Raw genomic sequence first — 20,886 nt, 5'->3', positions numbered from 1 at the left:
AGAATGGTGGCAACAATATCCATGAACAGGCCTCTCTTCCCACTGTTTCCTTTATTTTCCCCAGGTTCAGAAGTTTCTACTGTGGTAGCTGGCTCTACTCAAGGAAATAGCCCTGCCATAGTGCTATTAGTTGCATTATTATCTATTAGATAGAGCATTACAATATGTAATTATGTTGTAATTACTGTATGTGGTCTTTATGTAGCTAAATGAATATAACACAAACATCTTGACAGAACACTATTCAGGATACCAGTTGATCCTACTTATACAGGATGCAATGGCAAACACATTTTTTTTGTTTATGATGTTTTAATTTTTTATAATTCAAACATGAACATTTTATGTGAAAAGACAATACATAAAAGATACATGGATAGTATTCATTTCAGGCAATTATCAAAAAAGCATTTTTTGTTTAATTTTTTCACTTTTTTGTTTTTTTAACTTGTAGTATAACAATTTTCAAAGCTCTTAAACAATTAAGCACATCCATCCTAAAATAACTTGAGGGTTTTTTTTATATATATATAAACATAATGACATTATATATTATCACATTACAATTTGGCCTAAAGTGTGCACTTTTAAGAGGTATTTAGATTTTTTTTTTCATACACCTTTTGAAATAATAAAGCCATTTAATCTTCTGTATCAGCATAAACGTCGGAATAGCTCTTAAACCGTTTCTCTGCTTTCTCACAGTATATATCTTGTATGGGTACTATCGAACAATGGCCTCCACAGAATGAAAGATTCACTTCTTTGTTGCATTCTTGATGAAAGTTTCGATGTGAACATGTAGCAATGGGATTGTTGCATCTCCATCTGTATTAATAAACATGAAACAAGACAGGTCATGTCTTTTTTTGTACTTGTATTAATTAGCACATATATAATATAAGATAATTAATGAGTAAATAATTGAAAGAAGGAACAAACCCCCTGATAACCACAACACAGTCATGACGTGTCCATTTATATTCAAGTTCTGAAATTGCCTTCTCCACTAAAATGTTGCTTAATGAGGTAGTCACCCTTAAAAACAGATAGAGAATCATTTAAAAAATAAATAGAAATAATTAAATAATCAACAGCCAAACATAACTAATACTGTGACCTATTTTTTTAAAGAAAAGAACCATGGTACTTGTTCTTACAGAATCTTTGTAAGACTGTGACAGGTTTTAAGAGAAAGGATCCTTTTAACCCAGGCTGTAGTTAAGTTCTCAATTCTCAATTTCACTTTCTGAAGTTGAGGAACAGAGTGGAGAAATGAGATCAGCTCACTCATTTGCATATCATACTCTGGGGAGCTACACAAAAGAATAGAAAGAAGAAGGTGCAAAAGATTGTTTGATTCACCAAAACTATTATTTCATACAACTAACTTTAAATGTGCATTTGCTTGATCTAAAAAGATTAAATCTATCTACATTTCTGTACAAATACAATACAAACAATAACGTACGTGTCATTTAAATTCCTAAGGTGCCTCAGTCTGTAAAGCAGACCAGCACCATCAATGTTGCAGATCTCAGCACATGGTAACTTGAGATGAATGAGGGATGGTATGGTGTTCTGTAGCAAATCTACTTTCACAGTAATCCTGAAAAATAAAAAAAATTACACAAGATGATACACAGATTCAGTATCAGAACAGTGAAATATATGTATGCATATTTAATCTAATGATTTAAACTGTATAATTAACTTCATAAACTAATAGCATTAGTCAGTGTAAAGTAATTGTCAAAGAATAAGTTTAAAAATAGTGACATTATTGATACCAGATTATATACATGCATGTTTAAAAAGGAGATAATGGGGACAAACTTTAATAATAATAATAATAATAATAATAATAATAATAATAATAATAATAATAATACTCAGCCAATTACTGTAACAAGCTATTATTGCTCATTATTATTGTACTGTATTATTGTATAATGTGATTGTGTATATAAATATATATATATATATAATTTTTTATTTTTTTATTATCTCAATATATTTGATAGTTTAGTAGCAGATCATGCATTGTGCTCAGAAACAAAATTCAATAATTGAAATGATTACATGGCATCTGTGAAGTTTCTTTTAATGGTTAAAGATGAACAGGCATTGTTATCATCTTGCTCATTCTGTTCCAACAGCAGACTGTTCAAAAGAAAAAATAAATTAATTCTCAGAGAAAATAACATTTTTTTTAACTGTATCTCCTATGATTTCTATATAATCAGACAAGGTGGATTCTACAGTAAGTCTGAAGTAATAACATGCAATTTTGATGTAAAAGCATATTTTGAGTTCATTAACGTATAATATCTATATATTAGTAGAGCACAGCTGCAGGGTTTTTTCCTACCAGATACTAAAAATGTTGGGGTTTTTATGAGAGAGAGAGAAGATCCAAGAAACCCAGCTTTCATTTAGACTGTGTGTACCGAATTCCACATTCTCCAGTCCAGGTAAATTGTGCAAGAAAGACAGCAAGGCATTCAATTTCTCATCAAAGTACGTGTTGTCTCTGTGATGTGAAATAAATCTGTTGTTTGGAAACACTGAACATGGGAACCTCTCACTGATCATTTTTAAATTGGACACATCTTAATTTTAACTTTAGTATTATTAAAACTGAATACTGTTTTTATACACTGAAGGCATCAAGGGCTATTTGACCAAGAAGGAGAGTGATGGGGTGCTGCGCCAGATGACCTGGCCTCCACAGTCACCGGACCTGAACCCAATCGAGATGGTTTAGGGGTGAGCTGGACCGCAGAGTGAAGGCAAAAGGGCCAAGAAGTGCCAAGCATCTCTCGGGGAACTCCTTCAAGACTGTTGGAAGACCATTTCAGGTGACTACCTCTTGAAGCTCATCAAGAGAATGCCAAGAGTGTGCAAAGCAGTAATCAAAGCAAAATGTGGCTACTTTGAAAAACCTAGAATATGACATTTTTCAGTTGTTTCACACTTTTTTGTTATGTATATAATTCCATATATAATTCCACATGTTAATTTATAGTTTTGATGCCTTCAGTGTGAATCTACAATTTTCATAGTCATGAAAATAAAGAAAACTCTTTGAATGAGAAGGTGTGTCCAAACTTTTGGTCTGTACTATATATATATATATATATATATATATATATATATATATATATATATATATATATATATATATATAGAGAGAGAGAGAGAGAGAGAGAGAGAGAGAGAGAGAGAGAGAGAGAGAGAGAGTTTACCTTTTTGTTAATCCTTTAGTCTCATAGAACGACTGAAAGAAGTTTCTCCAAATGATTTCTGTTTCATTTGATGTTTTAGACAAAGTGAGTGAAATGTATGCAAAAACTGCTTTTGTGTCAGGATCAGAGCTATTACATCTCAAAGACAACCTGAAATAAGCAATCAATAAAGTGTACAAAAAGTTTTTTGTTTAAAAAACATTTTTTGTTTACCATTTGACAGTGTGAGTATATGTAAATGTATTTGCAGGAAAAAAGGATCCTCCTCACTTGAATTTATTTTCGATGGTTTTCCTTATTCTTAACTTTGAGCAGAGATCCAGTTCATAATTTTCAGTTTCGAAACTGTGAATTAAAAAGGAAAGATAGTTTTAACAGTCACTATATACTTACTATATACTTATATATATATATATATATATATATATATATATATATATATATATATATATATATATATATATATATAAAAATAAAATAAATTGTTAAAGGATATACCTGAATATATATATATATATATATATATATATATATATATATATATATATATATATATATATATATATATATATAGTTGTTGTTTTTTTATACCTGAATTCTGTCGCTCTATTTGAGCCACTAGAATCTGAACAGTTGCTATCTCCATCACTCTCACCCTGGACACTGCAGAACAGCATTTGCACAATTAAAGTAAAAAAAAATTCTTAATGAATAGAATATATATAAAATCAAATAATAGAGTGGGTTATTTTTATACCTAAATTCTGTCGCTGTATTTGAGCCACTGAGGTCTGAACAGTTGCTATCTCCATCACTCTCACCCTGGAAACTGTAGAACAGCATTTTTAATGTTTTGTCAGGTTAAAAAGGTTTTGCCTATTTAAACTTAGTGTTTGTCAATGAACAGTGAATACAAATGTTGCCCACAATCTGCAATTCATTGAAGGATTACACAATTATATTTAATTAGAATTCTCTAATATCAATTACCAAAATTAAAACTTTGCTTCAGTACTTCAAAGGAAATGAAACTGTGGCCTTTGCTACTACACAGCAGGCTGCATAGTGAAGTAGATCACTGCTGGTTAATTATGCGTAAAAAAAAAAAAACATTAAAAAAATAAAATAAAATAAAATAAAAATAAAACAAATATATTAAGCTCTCCTGTCATGTACTTATTTTTTTTAGTTTGAAAGACATTTTGGTTGAATCCAGATTCTGAGATCAAATCTGAGATTTGAAATAAATGATCTGAAGATCTGAAATAAATGAGATTATCATTGCTGAGACTGTTCATGTCTAACCACATCAATATATTAATTATACATACATTATGAAAGTTAAGCTTTTAACATTAACTTGTATATTAGTTTTGATTTCTTATTCTTATTCTTACTTGTTAATGTCACATTGGATGTCAGTTAGCAGCATGATTTGTCCATAAAATCAATTTTATTAGATAACTGATTATCTCTGTAGGTTATAAAAATCTAAGCTTATCTTAGAAAAGAAAAGAAGCAAAGAGAAGTAAAGAGAAAAGAACAGCAATTATTGCACTTTCTATCAATACAAACTTTTTAAAATAGAAATTATTCTGCCACCAAAAAATTACATTATATCGTTGTCTAATTATGTTTTTCTTTAATGCTCTTTGAGTGTAATTACAATATTTATTACAATTTTTGACAATTAATAAATGAATTAAGTTTATCAAAATATACTATCTGGATCACATATATATATATAAAATAAATAAATAATGTTACTACCTCATCCAGTCTTGACTGTCATTCTCAAAATCCGTCATGTCCCACATTGCCAGCACAACACTAATTCAAATGAAGGCAACCCAAACCAAAACATTTTTATATAATGTAATCAAAAAGAAAATTGTCATCTGCATCTTTCAAAGATCATAGCTTACTGAAATATATAAAAAATACATGATACATTTTGAATCCATCAAGCCAGAATTGCAAAGTATACATTTAAACAAAGAAAACTATTACAGAAAGGTTGTTCACTCACTCAATCTTATACAGACTGGACGAGGTCAGAATAAGGTGCAGAATACTCGAAGCACCATGAACTGTCAAGAACTGCAATGCCATCTCTACCTTCTCCAGTGCAGGAATAGTGTTTATATGGGATAATACTACATCCAAGCTCTGATCATACTCTAGACAGCTGTAAAATATAGCAACATAGTAATTTATGAATGTCATTGTTAATTTAATAATTAATATAAAGCACATTAGATCAGCGGAACCAAAATGAGACATGTATTATATTGTTAATTATTTATATGTAAACAGTCTAAATAAAATGTCACTTACAGTTTAGTCATGGTTTTAAGTTGGTTGTAATGATGGAAAAATGTGTCCCAAGAATCAGTGCAGAATTTGGTATTGTTTCTCATGGTGAGCATGATACAGGGAAGCACACTGTGCTTATCACAATTTGTTGATCTGTTTTAAAATTAAGAATTTAATTATTCTATTTTATTAGCAAATGAATCTGGTAGGTTGAATTTGCTGAAAGATTTTAAAGAATGAAAATGTTTACGAGCTAATATGTGAGGGATAACAGACAGAAAACATGCAGGTATATGAAACCACTGTTTCAACAACATAATTTTTAAATATGAACAAATGATTAGTAGGCAATATTATGAAATTAACATGCTAAATTTAAAATTGTTTAAAAAACATTTGCCAAAAACAAAAATTTGCCATGTGCAGCTGCATACAAAACATCACTGGATGGTGCTGGATTGCATTCATAATTTATATTGATACTATTTATTGAGCATAGAAAGACACATAATTAAATCTCACAATAACTTAAATCAGTATGCATAATTTTGTATCTATTTCTCTTCAAATCTCATTGTTGTACTAGTATATGCTGTAAGTAGCAGGGGCCCAGGTCTTTTACCCTCAAGTGATCAATGCAGTAAACAATATTTACCTTCTGACCAAGCAGAAGAATTGTACCATACTGTGGTATTTGTACATAGGATATTTACTGGCCAAAACTGTCGCTGAAAATAATATAGTATATGCTGCATTCTTTGAGAAACTAACATATATTAAATAAAATTGCAAAAAATGGAAAGTGGATGGTTCATGATTTGTTTATGTAAGATGAAAATTGTGGTTTTTTTGTGTACATATGTCTGTCAGCACCGTTTGAAACATACGTCAAGCCATGATAATTATAACCAAGATGACTGCATCCAAAAGTCATATATGTTTTCTCAGATGACCTTGATAGATAGATAGATAGATAGATAGATAGATAGATAGATAGATAGATAGATAGATAGATAGATAGATAGATAGATAGATAGATAGATAGATAGATAGATAGATAGATAGATAGATTAGTTCAAATATTTTAAAATACATTATAAATGCATATGGCAAGGTCTTATTTGCTGTGGTTTAATGTATAGTAGTAAATTATAATTGTGACTTTATTTAATACCATGAAGAATCTGTTCCTTTGATTATTCCCAGAGTTTCACCTTCACTGCCCATGCTCAATCTGCCATAGAGAGTAAAACAAACAAATTCATAACAAGAGTAAAAATACCTACTATATAATTAAATTAAAATCAAAGTATGAACATACTGAAAAATGCCTAGACTAGAACAGGCCTGGAGAAAATAAATCACACCAACTGCCCATTTCTCAGGTAGGCTTTCCAAATGTATGTAAAGATCATTCAAAAATGGCACAGACTGTAGTAGTGACAAGAGTGTGTCCATTTGCTTGTCCAAAAAAAAACTTGTTCTGCAAAAACAACAAAAAACAAACAATCATACAAATTGAACGACAATTTAAAAAAAAATGGGTCACTGTAAAATTTAAATACAAGATGGTATCAAAAAGTTTTGAGACTACCGTAATTTCTGGACTATTAAGCGCACCCAAATATAAGCCGCACACACTGAATTTTACAAAGATTTTTATTTTGATCATAAATACGCCGCACCTGTCTATAAGCCGAAACTAATGAACTTTACACAGGCTTTAACGAAAGACAGTGTCTGTTACACATGTTCCTTGTGAAACCGGGAAAAAAACAGGAAAAATCCATAAATTAGCCGCTTCGTTGTTTAAACCGCGGAATTCTAAGCGTTGGGAAAAAGTAGCGGTTTATAGTCCGGAAAATACGGTAGCTTTGTTTACAAAAAATTACTTTATTTGTCTATGTTTACACACTATCACTTTCAAAACAGTCCCCTTGCACAACAATGCAGCACTCCCAGCATTCCTCCCACTTCTGAAATATGTCCTGAAAGTCTTCTTATCAAAGCGTGCCAAGCACCTTTTGCGATTTCATGCGAGATTTCTGTAATGCCATCAAACTCTTTGAGCTGGATCTTTATTTTGAGAAGAGGGTGAAGTCCACAGAAGCCAAATGTGTCAAGTAGGGTGGACGCGGAAGTGAGATCATATAGATTATTGTTTGACAATCATCATGTACTAGTTGTCGAATGGTTTCAACATTTTCAGAGATTGAGCTTGTTGAAGGTTTTTCTGATTTATCAACATCTTCCAGTCATATTCTGGAACTGATGCTCTGAAAGGGCCACTCAAAAGACCTTTCTGCCGTTGTAACGCACGTGGTCAGAATTGTATCAGTTAGCAACATTACACTCGAAACTTTTTGATACCACCTTGGACAGAATGCAATGATTTGCAAATCTCATAAACCAATATTTTATTCACAATAGAACATAGAAAACATTTCAAATGTTCTACTCCTTATCAGATCCTACCCACTTTATGGACTATCCCCGCGTTATGGATCCTACCCGCGTTACAGATCCTACCCGCTTTACAGTTCCTACCTGCATTAAGGATTATCCAAGCATTAGGAATTATACCTGCATTACAGTTCGTAACGCTTCCAGACTTGTGTTTGTGTGCTGAATATTAATAAAGCATGATTGAGTTACTTCTACTTCCTCACTGTCCTGACAAACCTGTTCTGTGGCCAGATGAAACAAAATTTTAATTTCTTTTTGGAAACCATGGACATCACATCCTCCGGACTGAAGAGGAGAGTGAACCATCTGGCTTGTTATTAACAATCAGTTCAAACCCCACATCTCTGAGGTTTTAGAGCAACAAATGCTTTCATTCAGAAAACACTATTTTCTGGGAAGACCTTGCATATTTGAGCAAGACAATGCTAACTGCATACTACATTTATTACAATAGCATGCCTTCATAGTCCATGTGATGAACCGGCCTGCCTGCAGTATATTTGGCACATCATAAAAAAGAATAAAAGAAAGGACACCCAGAACTGTTAAGCTTGGGATAGTATTCCTCTCCGAAAAAACTTCAGGGGCTGGTCTCCTCAGGACAGAAGACGCGATGCTCTATAGTGGTAAACATGGCCCTGTTTCAACATTTTTGAGATCTGTTGCAGCAAATAAAAATTTTTTCCTTAAATTTCTATATTTTCTCAGTATAAAGAAAGTATATTTTCCCATTTCTTTTTGCTTGTTTTTTTTTTTATTTTTATTTTTTTATTGTGAATAGAATTTGGATTTATGAGATTTGCAAATCATCGTATTCTGTTTTGATTTACATTTACAAAGTGTCCGAAATTATTTGGGGAGCATATTTTCATTTAAGGGAGAGATTAGGTAATAATGAGTTTAAAATGTAGTAAAATTTCAAAATATTCAGGGATTAAGAAATATCTATGTGTAAAACAACATTTACAAACAGCATTATAAACCATAAGCAATTATACTTATATACTTATATACTTAGTCCTATAATAATTTAACAATTCAAGATGAGGTTGTTAGCTACTTATGAGCAAGTATACCTTTGAAAAAATATATTAGCACACTTTAAACATTATCTCTACTAATTCTAATTTATGAAATAGCAAGCTATGTAAAACATGAAAGAATAATATTAATAATAAAAAATGTTTAAAATAATTAATCACATTTTTACCTTTGTTTTGAAGTCATCAGTTCACTACACGTTTCAAATAAACCTTCCCAGTTAACAGTGGCACCCTCCATAAAAGAAAACCTCAGTGAGAAATCCGGAAGTATTGGTTTGGATTCCTTCATATGTGCATCCTGAAGACTATAACAAATCCATAGATTTTTAAAAGTATTGATTTTAAGATATAAGATTATTGCATACAAATGTGTAGCAGAGCTCAATGCTAATATTAGCATTATAAAAATTAAGACATATTACATTCTGTGTCTGCAATTTGCTTATTGATATCCACAGGTCCAAACAATACTTCAAATAATTGTGCATGATAATTAGGCCTTTTTTTAGGACTTACCTTGATCGGTAATTCATTAAATTCAGATTTAGCACCACACAATCCCAGTAACTGAAATGGCAATTAATAATTACAGTAAACATTGCAGTAGAAACAATGTTTTTAGAAAGAAGCGCAAAGACAGTGACAATTCCAAAAGCTTAAATAAATTATGTATTATGTACAATATATGGCCATATTGTTTCAGTTTATCCAAAATATGCTTGATTCTATTTTAATTAAATAACTTTGTAATGCTACTGTACAGCATACAAATCAAAAGAGAACAACTTTGTGGCAACAGTTTGGGAATGGTCCACATATTGGTCTGATGGTCCTGTATCTACAAAATATAGGCCATATAGTGTGCCTTAATATAAGCTTAGATTTTTTGGATTTTTATCTAATAGTCTGAAATCATTAATGTTCAAAAATATATGAAGATGCCACATATAATGTAATAATATAATATAATAAAAATGATAATGTTAATAAAAATGTATGTGAAAAGAAAAAGGTTTCTTACTCTCTATTCTGTGTGGACAATGACAAAGAGCAAACATTCTCATCATCGATACATTTGAGGTGCTCCACATCACACCTAGCCAAGAAAGGTAAACATTTGGAATAGTTAGGGCTAAAATAAAAAAAAGGTTATTTGGTTATGTCATTGCTGTGTGTCTTTATTGCATTTATTTGAAAGGAGCTTCTCTTTTATATCCTAGTGTATCTATCTATTATGTCACCTTTCACATACAATAGCCCAGCAAAGTACCATGAACTACACTGTCAAAAAAATATCTTTTGCACATTTAATGTAATGTATTTCATCACGGGATGTGAACACAGTATACCTGTAACTCTTTTTAGCAGGATATTTGAGAAACTGTTTCAGATTGGTAATTAACATACATTACACCTACTGTACTTGTGTTTGTTATTATTTTCTTTGACTTTGGAAGTGAAATGTTTTCTCTTTTACTCCATACTGCAGCATACGTGCCAAAGTAAATAAGCTTTAATCTGGGTATGAATTATAATTGTAAATACATTTTAGATGAAAGTGACTACTATTTTTTAGGTTTAAAATGTTGCTGCTTGAGTACACTATCATCCTTGCTCCATGTGCCACTATCCACTATCCCCCTTGCGCCAGATCGAAGTATGCAGGCCAACACCCAGCACTTCTGCATTTTCTCAGTGCTTACTACATGTATCCACGTGTGCTTCGTGTTTTGATTCATATCCTTCCTTAAACTCTGTCTTTGCCAAATGTTTACTATTAAATATTTATATTAGTACTGTCGAAACGAATGCGTAAATAACGCATTAACTCAAATAAATTTTAACGGCACTAATTTTATTAATGTGCGATTAATGCAGTGCAGTTTTGTTTGGCCATTTCTATTAATAATATAAATCGATAAATATAAAAGAGGTGACATTAAAACTTTCAACGCAACACACATTTCTTCATGACTTCCTTTCTCTAGTCAGATATAAAAACCCTCCAAAATCTGCCATGGTGCACACATCTGGCAATTAAAACTGACCGTGTGGAAAAACATAGCATAAGTTTAATTTGGTGTCCTGATGATTTATGTAATTTTAAACACCATTATTACTTTAAAACATTTACAAGAATAGTTTGTCTTCATGTTGAGTACTGTTTCACTAATAATACTTTTGCCACCTCTGCATTTGTGTCAGTTTTCAGTGTTATGTTTGGTTCTCCACATAAACCAAGCGTTTGTTTCATGTTTTCAATCTCATTTCTCTTTTAACTTTTTACATCAGTCCACACTGTTTGCTAATCACACAACATTTGCCCTGCTGAATTGGACTTGTCTGCTTTTGTTGGTAATAAAAAAGGTTACTATACTCAGTCCAATAGAATACATTCATATTCTTAATACATGACATTTATAATACTTAATAAATACAAGTGTATTTATTTACACAATTAAGTAGACCAGCAATTAGTTCCTTCTTTGAATACAGACAGATATTTCTCCCTAAAAAAGAAAAGAGCTCTGTATATATGGTTTTTATGCAGTATGAAATTTTATTTTGTTAAAAAAAAACCTGTGTAAAACCTATGTAACCTACAGTATATTAGATTTGTTTTTTTTTAAATGTGTGTGTCAGGCAGCATAGATTGCAAAGGTTTGCATTATTCATTTACCTGAAGAAATCAGGTTCAAATTTAGGTCTCTCTTGAGAAAATGACAGGATCTTTGCAGCACTTTTCATGCTCAAATTCTCAGCAGACAGATTCACTTGTTTTAGCCCAGGTATGGAATGGAGAACAGACAGAAGTGCTGCTACATTCTCTTCAAACACAGGACTTTCACTTGAAATCATAAGATAAAAAGAATAAATTATGGTACAATTAAGCTATTATAATATTACAGTTATATAAGTTTTATTTAGAAAAACTAGTTATGATTTATTCTGAAAAATATTTTTGGTATGACCACTGGGTTATTTGTAGTTGCACAGTGAAATGATGTCTGTTTGTAAGGTGAAGTGAAAGGCAAACAATGTCTAATTGAATTCCTCATTATAATTGTTTTTGACAATAATCAAAATGTTAATTTTAATCAAATGAATTAAACTAATTTCAATTAAATGTTAATTCCACCACTGGAAGAAGAAGAAGGCAGCATACTCTTACAATTCTCTCAGATTGTATGATATCCAAAGGATATTTTTTATGTCATTGTGGTATGTCAATGAGTCAACGCCCACTGAGATGTTCACAAGGCCCAGTCCAGATTTCAGAGAAGAATGCACATCGTGGTGACCAATGGTTATTTGGTACCTGGAACAAAAATCACTGACAAAAAACAACAAACATTTTAATTATCTTTTAAAATGATTTATTAATTAAAAAAGGTAGTTCAGACACTGGTTTACAAAAAGCTCTGAGCAGTGTGGGTGTAGTATAAAGAATAGAACTACTCACTTGCCGTAACATTCTACTGCATAACATAAGCAAAGGCTCTCTTCATTGTTCTCTGAAGTAGCCAACTTCATTCTGGGTAAACATGGACAGCCACAGGTTATATAACATATACAAAACTGATTATGATAACCACTGGCTGTCTGAATAATGTGAAAATATTCATAATCACAGCTCATTAAAGACAATGTACACAAGTAATAAAATAATTAGTAACATTTGGATTAGAATGAAAGAAAAGATAGTGGGGAGCAAAGAAACCTGGCAAGCAAATGTTCAGGCTTAAAAAACATTATCTTTTATAGATTCTCCGCATTAATAAAAGGTAGTTTTTTCTCATGCACAAAACTCTTGACCTTATGTAGCGAATTCAATCCCCAGCCCAAAGATGAACCAGTAAAATCAAGTAAATCAAGTCTAAAAAATAGCATTTTGTGCATCAAGTATGGGTTTTACCTCTATACGTTTACCTGAAATGTTGTTCATCCTTCAGACTTTTGCAAAAGTTCATGAGGATTTCAGTGTTGATGTGATTAATGGCTTTTACTGTGAGATAAATGTCAGTAACTGATCTCCGTTTGTTCAGAGTTCGCATGATCATCTGTATACTGTGGTCAGACAGACTGCTATCTTCGATCCTATGTTGAGGTGAACCCAAGACAGAAAATAGATGTTTTGTAAGATGCAGGTTAAATTAATTTTGCAATATTTTATTGTAATATATTATGAAAATATTGATATGATATATTAATATTATAATATTAACAGTTTTATTAACTATCAATAGCATTTATTACCATTTATGATTGAATGACTTCTTCGTCAATGTTAACAGGTATTACACTTTTATAGATAGTACATATACAAAACCCATTGGCCCCTGTAATCTGTAATGGTAATAATATTTTTTTTTCCTAAAATATACACTTTTGTAAATGATATAAGAAACTGCATAATTACCTTAGGTATTTCAGTTTTCTTCCTTTTCTCATAGCTGAGATCAGATAGTCCACATCATCATCTGACATACTGTTTACTGTCAACCTAATATAAAATAATAGAAATTTGACCTAAAATAAACATGTTGTATATCAAATCAATGAATGCAACCAACAGAATGCAATGACATGCAAATCTCTTATTTTATTTACACTAAATAAAAAAAAATATTTTTAACTAAAAACTAATTTTAAACTGAGAACATATACAAATTTTAAGGAAAAATGGTCTTTTAGAATGTGATGGCTGCAACAGGTCTAAAAAGAATTGGTACAGGGCCATGTTCAAATCTTCTGGAAACTTAGAAGACCAGTTGCTGATGTTTTGAGAGATTAATGTTTCCCATACAGTATGTGTCTGATACAGGATTCTAACTGCTCTACAGATCTGGGTATCCTTTGTTGTATTTTTCGTTTCATGATGCACCAAATGTTTTCAAATAAGGTCGAGACTGCAGGCAGACTAGTTCAGCAACTGGATTCTTTTACTACGAAGTCATGCTATTGTAATAGATGCAGTATTCAGTTAGAATTGTCGTTGTGTCCATGATTTTGAAAAAGAAATTAAAATTTCGATTTGACTTCCACTTAGAAAACTTATTAAATGAGCTTTGGCTCAGAGAGGGTGGTGGCGTTTCTGGATCATGTATACACATACCTTCCTCTATGCATGATAGAGATTGAATCTTTATTTGTGGATGACATGGCAAACAGTGTTCACAGAAAATTGATTTCTGGAGCTGGTAATAAACTCATGCAGGAATTTCCATTTAAGAATCATGACTGCTTTATATGCACTGCCACCTGAGGGCCCAAAATCACAGGCATTCAATATAGATTTTCACCCTTGTCCCTTGTGCAGATTTCTCCAGATTCTTCAAAACATTTGATGATATATGCTGTAAATGTCTGTTCAACTGTTTTGCAATTTTATGTTAAGGAACATTATTATGAAATTGTTGCAAAATTTTAATACACAGTCTTACACAGATTGGGGAAGCTCTGCCCATCTTCTGCCTCAATAATCTTATTGACCTGTTGTCAATTACCCTAATTAGCTGCAAAATGTCTTTCCAAATGTTGAATTATATTAACTTACTTTTGTTGCCATGTCTTAACCTTTTTAAGACATGTTGCAGCCATCAAATTAGTGTTCTGTTGTGAATGAAATGTGTTTATGAGATTTGCATATAATTGCATTCTGCTTTTGTTTTACACAGTATTCAAACTTTTTTTGGAATTGGGGTTATACTTAGAATGATTACTAAATTGCAATGTGCTGCTCTTCAATACATTTGTAAAAAATTCACATTTTCTGTGTCATGAGAGAAATGAAGGCATGCAAAATATCAGCCTACAATACAAATATGTTAGTTTTTTTCCTGCAAGATGCCTTGTCATGTTTTATTCTCAACATATACGACATATAGTGATGGTAATACTAACTCTAGTGTGGAACATTTGCTTAGTGTTTCTTCCAACATATTCAGAATGTGCACTGAACTTGCATGCAGACTCAGGTATCTGATATTTCTACAGAACTGTAGACAGTATGCTGCTGCATGGTACTCTGTCATCTGTGAAGAACTCAGAAAAATGTTAATGCCGTCTTCATTTGTTTCCCAACATTTCATAACATTTCTCACAAGGTTTTGGTCTTTGACCTCATACAAGCAGTGAATAATAAAACTGCTATATGGTCTGCTTTTTCTCTGTCTTACAAATGTTTGTATCCATTCTTCTAGCGAGGAACTGATTTCTTGAGACACAGTGTGTTGATGTTTTTCATTGATCAAGTTCGTCACATTCTTGTTGCAGAATCCAAAAAGAAATCGGATGACTGGTAAAAGATGGGAATAGTGAAACCCATCTGAAACAGATGATAGCAATTGCTTGATTTTTATCTTGCACTCTTTGTTGTCAAGTAAGATGTAGAAGAGCCCTGCAAAAAACTCTTGAAAGCAAAGATGCAAAAAGCTAAACATTTCCTTAATGTGTGCTCCCGCTTTGTATTGAAAAGTGCAGAGGAAAGGGATCCCAACCAGATTTAAGATCAGCTCAGGAACAAAATGCCTTTCAAATAGTATTTTGCCTTTCTGCATTCCTTCTTCAGCTAACTGGCCAAGGTTCTTCAGCAGGATGAACTTCTGAGATTGATTTAAATCCTGGCAGTGATGTTCCAGTAGGATGAACACAAAATCAATGAAAATTGATGTGGTACTTTTCAATTGTTTCATTCTTGCGCCCATGTCAGCCTTTTGCTTAAAGACATTGCAGATGAGCCAGCACATTACAGGGCTGAAGCAAGCTGTGTAGAGAACATCATGTGTCTTTACTTGTTCATGCACTTGGGTTGAAAGTTCCTTGTCCTCAAAGAACTTCTGAAAGTATTCTTGAACTCCCTTCTTAGAAAAGCCCATTATCTCCCTGAAGCTGTGTGGACACTTGAGCAGTTTTGATAATTTTTCTGTAGATGTTGATCTTGTAGTGACCAGCAGGAAGGACTCTCTTAGCATGATTCCCATCAACAGGGAGCTCAGGATGGCTTCAGGTTTAGCCTGGATATCAACTCGGACAGGCAATGCCTTTTTAGGTAGAGAACATCTGAGTTCATCAAATCCATCAATCAGGAAAAGAATTCTTTTATCTTTATCCTTAAATATCTGATTCATTTCTTCACTGCAGTTTAGAAGTTCCACCAGCCGTATGTCTCCTGAAATTCCATTAAGCTCTGAGCATCTAAGGTGAAAGACTACATCAAAAATCCCTGCAAAGAGATCTCCCTCAGCCCAGTCCAGAATGATTTTTTGTGCTATGAAAGACTTTCCATTTCCAGAATTTCCTTGGAGAATGACAGCTTTTGGACATTTCTTTGCTGGACCATCCTCTTCCCTAAACAAGTTATCAATACTAATGCTTTGATTGGCATCATATGTATTGAGGTTGAACAATTTATTTCCTTTGGTGCGCATTTCCTTTTCCCTCTGTTTCTTCACTCTGGTGCTTTGAATGATCAGAGGATCAACATAACGGTCTGCTAGAAGCACATGCTCACCAGGACAGGAGGTATATTCCCTAGTGTATGCATATGTTGACAATACTGACTCCTTATAATCTGTAATCACTGAGGCTGTATCTGACCAAAAAAAGACAAATGACCAAGTAAGATTCTTTTAACAGAATATTAATCATTTTTGCTAAATAAAACAAATATTTACACCAAATAAACATACCTTTGGCCCCAGCTTCAGATATGTTTGCACCTACTGTACGCAAATGATTAAGCAAAGCAATTATTCAAAATATAATGTACATATAGAGCACCATTTAAATATCTCTGTTAAAATGTCACTATACAGTATACCCAACAAATTTTTGTATGAGAAAATGTAATAAATAAATCATATAAATGAAATAGTAAGCCTCACCATTTTGTGTGAGATAAATGCCACTTGCTCCCTGTACATTATGAATAATTGGAGCAAATACAGTGCCTCCCTGTGCCACAATATTACAGAAGACAGTCGATTGTGCATCTTTTGCATCTAAAGTTTTCTTCTCATCTGCAGGAAAAAAATATATAAATCAGAACTGGTTTCTGTTTCATGTTCATGTCAGTCCTTGCTTGGTCAGCAAGTATTTAACACCAAAAATGCTCTTTAAATAGTTTTAGCACTGTGTTGTCAACTACTCCTCTTGGAACAAAGCTGCCATCTTGGCCATGTTCAACCAGCTATTTCCACAAAAGATGACACATTTGCTTTGGCATTGTTGTAGCTAATTAATAGAACTATAATAATAATTAAAAAAAAAAACTATATCTGGTAATAATAATAATGGTATCTAATTTATATACTGTATACATTGACTTACTGTTACTAGCCTGCTCCATCTGCATAGATTTTTCTCAGCGTTGTTCATGCAGATCTCTTGTATTAGACTGTTGCCAATATCTTGCAAAAAAAAAAAAAAGAAAATAATAAAAAGAGGCTTCAATGGGTGCGGATTTGATACATCTGAAGCTATGAGGGTGGCTGGGATTGCACAACAAATTTAAGACTTTTATATGTAATTATAAAAACTTAAAGTAATTTGAATTAACAAAAATGTGACAAATCATGACAATTTTATTCACTGACATGCTGAGCTGCCTGTTTTTGCTACATTTGCATTTATGTGCATCATCCTTTCACATATCGGTCATTCTGTAGCCTTAATACTTTAGTACAACTTCTTCAACTTCAATTTTGTCATTCCAAACTACCATCAGTGTTGCTCTTGCACAAGGATATCATCTTCATACCTTGCAGTAAATATGTTTAACAGGGCTATTGTTAGAGCTACAACATTGACAGTTTGAGCACAATACATTATCTCTGGTCTTCTAAACCTTAAAACCTCAAGAAAAACAACACAATCGTTAGACCACAGAATGTTATCACACCCTGTGACTTCTGTTGTTACAGGAAAAAATAGTGTTATCTTTTTTTTGAGTATTATATCACTTATATCTGCACCCAAATTCACTTTATTTGAGTCCATGTTTCTTCAAATCTATTGTCCAGTTCCGACTGTTCATGTTGATATTTATTGACCTTTTTAAATGACTTTGCAATCTTTTTAACTTATATCAGCTGACTGTCTCCTAATGTGATTCTGGTTGGAGATTTTAACATCCTAAATCTGATTATTATTAAAATTTGATCATGTCCAATGAAGGTAATGCAAGAACTTTTTTGCTGTTATGAAAAACATTTTAAAGCCTCCTGGCTCTCTACATTTGCACTCAGTTGAATTATGTGACACTTTTCTGACCTATTTTACTATCAGTTTCCTCGACAATGGCAATATTCATCCCCTTTCTCAATCCTCTTTTTTTTCAATCTTACACAGTCACTTATTTTTACTATCTCTACTTTTAAACTTCTTACAGCAGATGAGATGGCTTTAGTTATTCAGGAATCTAAATCAACTACCTGTCAATTAGACCCTCTTCCAACTTAATTACTCAAAGTCTATCTGTTCTTCGCCTTTTATATATATTCACCTTCGGATTTTATAAAATTTGTGCTGCAACGTAAAAAATATCTGATTCATAGAATTGTTCTATCAGCTGCAGCAATAAACAAATCTCTTTCAAATATTTCTTATTAAAATATTCATTTAAATGAATATATTCATCATAATACTTTATGTCTGTGTATAATTTAGACTTAGCAGGCTGACTTCTAAACCTTACAAGGGCCTAAAATAAGAAAATTAATCATTATTTTATCATTCACTTAACAATGACATTAATTTTTTTATGCTGGCAACTGAACATGATATACTTCATAGCTGGTTTTGGAAGCTTGGTATGAATGGGACTACCGGTATTATGTAGTGCATGATATGGATTTTGTTATACTGAGGATCCCGTTACAAATTCAAGAATTTTAATTTTGCATTTATATTTTTTGTTTATTTGGTACTCAACTTTTAACACTATTAGTGACAAATGAGTCGAGGCTGCACGTCTAACTCTCTACTGCATGGATCCCCAAACTACGACTGCCACATTTTTTGAAACAGCCCTCAAAACATTGCTAGAGACATATTTTGAAATGTTTATTTTAAATACATGTTTTACTCATATCACATCTGTATTTGATAATAAAGGTTGGCTTTTAAACTAAAATTTCTCTTAGTTATTAACATACCCTAATTATTTGTTATATTCTCTAACCAACATAATGGTGCATTCTAAATTACAAACAAATGTTTTGATTTCAGTAGCAATGAATATAAAAAATTTATGATCGAAATAATGCTCTTTTAATAGGCTAAATATCTCTTGAAAAGTAATTCTTATTTTCTGTATGGTGTATAAAAAAAATAAACTAATGTAGCATCAGGAGGAATAATTCATGAATTTGAAATAATCCTACAACATCCACAAGTCACTCCACCGGTCACTCCCTCCCATGAAGTTTTCTGTTACAGGCTGACCTGGCCCCTTAAAAAAGAAAGAAAAAATTATGTAGGCCTCATAGAAAAAGGTTTGGGTAGCTCTGCTTTACTGTGTCCAACTCTTTACTACACAGGCATTAGTTATCAAACACAGAGAGCATTGTAACAGTTCAGATTAATTAAGCACAAACCACTACTCAAACACACAACACCAACAAACAAGTATGCAGAGGCAACTGTAGATTTAACAATAGGCATAGCAAAAGTGAACAAAATCAGAGAACATACAGAAAGTCATGTTAAAGAGAATGAGGAAGAATTGGTTAAAAAGAATAGAGGCTCCTCTAACTTTGGCATCGACCAACAAACAATACTAAGTTGTGTCGCTTTGTTGTTGTAGCCAAAGGTGTAAACATTCTCTTCAACCACTTGAAAACACCTGCATGAGGAATGAAATGCAACCACAGGTGTGCAACAGAGATCCCAGCTGAAATATTTGAGCCAAACATGCCTGCCACTTTACACTGAATGTCAGGAAAAGTTTACAACAAAATAAGTAAAGCTGCATTTTTTCCTAATCATATAAGTAAAAAAAATACATATACATACACAAACACATTTTGTCTGTATTTTATCTAAGGTCTACTAAAATGTGATTCCAATTATCTGGACAGCTTATATATATATATATATATATATATATATATATATATATATATATATATATATATATATATAAAAGCTCTATTCTCTATTTTTTAGGCCAGGAAGCTTAAACTGGTCTGTCCTAAAGACTTGAGTCCCATTGAAAATCTACATTTTATGACAACCAAGTAAAAATATATGTATGTCAATTAATCAGGTAGAATTGTGATCCATGAGAATTTTATTCTGTTTTCCAACACAGTTAGGTATTTGTCTGCCATTATGAAAACATGCATTACCTACCTTCTGTTGTGAGCCACACGTGGAAGTTCTAAAACAGGCTCTAGTTCTTGAGAAAATGAAACAAGGAAATGCTTCTCATTTCAAGTTATACCTGAACAAATAAAGTGCAAAGTCTTATCTGACTACCACACCCAAACCTGTGCTTTGCACTTCTTAAAGATACATCAGCAAAGTATAAACACGCTTAGCAAAGTCATATTAGTCAACCTTCATAGACTTTTCTACTCATTCTGTGTAGCAAGGACCTAAACAGGTGAAAACCTGTAATGATCATTGCCACAGGTCAATGTGGTGTATTACTGTTGATTAGATGTTGAAAAATGTTTTATTTTTTTAGACATTTGTCAAGATTGGTTATTAAGAAATGCCATTAGATGCAGTTAATGAAGAGAGAGGGGGGATTTTGTTTTTCATAACTTTATGTAATCATAAAAACAACTTCACTTTATAAGTTTAAA

General features: G+C 32.2%; 1 protein-coding gene across 5 annotated transcripts; it reads right to left on the bottom strand.

Moving 5' to 3' along the window:
* Positions 1 to 627: 627 nt before the first annotated feature.
* On the bottom strand, positions 628 to 20,478 carry LOC124402812. Of its 5 annotated transcripts, XM_046876079.1 has the most exons (31): positions 20,429 to 20,478; positions 19,459 to 19,526; positions 17,405 to 17,484; positions 16,960 to 17,094; positions 16,765 to 16,797; positions 15,253 to 16,667; positions 14,978 to 15,108; positions 13,494 to 13,577; positions 13,004 to 13,171; positions 12,537 to 12,608; positions 12,246 to 12,407; positions 11,754 to 11,921; positions 10,095 to 10,169; positions 9,590 to 9,640; positions 9,241 to 9,378; positions 6,886 to 7,047; positions 6,739 to 6,798; positions 6,452 to 6,517; positions 5,586 to 5,717; positions 5,278 to 5,436; positions 5,019 to 5,078; positions 4,006 to 4,077; positions 3,840 to 3,911; positions 3,519 to 3,593; positions 3,249 to 3,398; positions 2,372 to 2,551; positions 2,083 to 2,163; positions 1,472 to 1,609; positions 1,161 to 1,316; positions 943 to 1,038; positions 628 to 828 (listed from the first exon to the last, which is right to left on the bottom strand). In XM_046876079.1, exons 3-31 carry the CDS (start codon positions 17,427 to 17,429, stop codon positions 642 to 644), a joined length of 4,503 nt encoding a protein of 1,500 aa, XP_046732035.1. In that variant the 5' UTR covers positions 17,430 to 17,484; positions 19,459 to 19,526; positions 20,429 to 20,478; the 3' UTR covers positions 628 to 641. The 5 variants fall into 5 exon arrangements, with proteins under 5 accessions (XP_046732035.1, XP_046732031.1, XP_046732033.1 ...); XM_046876075.1 differs by having other exon boundaries at positions 14,978 to 16,667; XM_046876077.1 differs by having other exon boundaries at positions 2,372 to 2,533; positions 14,978 to 16,667.
* Between the last annotated feature and the right edge of the window lie 408 nt (positions 20,479 to 20,886).

This window comes from Silurus meridionalis, chromosome 20, assembly GCF_014805685.1.
Source record: "Silurus meridionalis isolate SWU-2019-XX chromosome 20, ASM1480568v1, whole genome shotgun sequence".
NCBI classification, from domain to species: domain Eukaryota; kingdom Metazoa; phylum Chordata; class Actinopteri; order Siluriformes; family Siluridae; genus Silurus; species Silurus meridionalis.
This window is presented reverse-complemented; position numbering and strand designations above follow the sequence as displayed.

What these genes read in the sequence shown, in the direction of transcription:
- LOC124402812 (XM_046876075.1), bottom strand. Translation starts at nt 17,429, where the DNA reads ATGCAGATGGAGCAGGCTAGTAACA. An exon ending in ATCTGAAGCTGGGGCCAAAG is followed by an intron (nt 16,668 to 16,764) that starts GTATGTTTATTT and finishes TTTTTTGGTCAG; the next exon opens with ATACAGCCTCAGTGATTACA. An exon ending in AAAGGAACAGATTCTTCATG is followed by an intron (nt 6,518 to 6,738) that starts GTATTAAATAAA and finishes CTATCTATCAAG; the next exon opens with GTCATCTGAGAAAACATATA.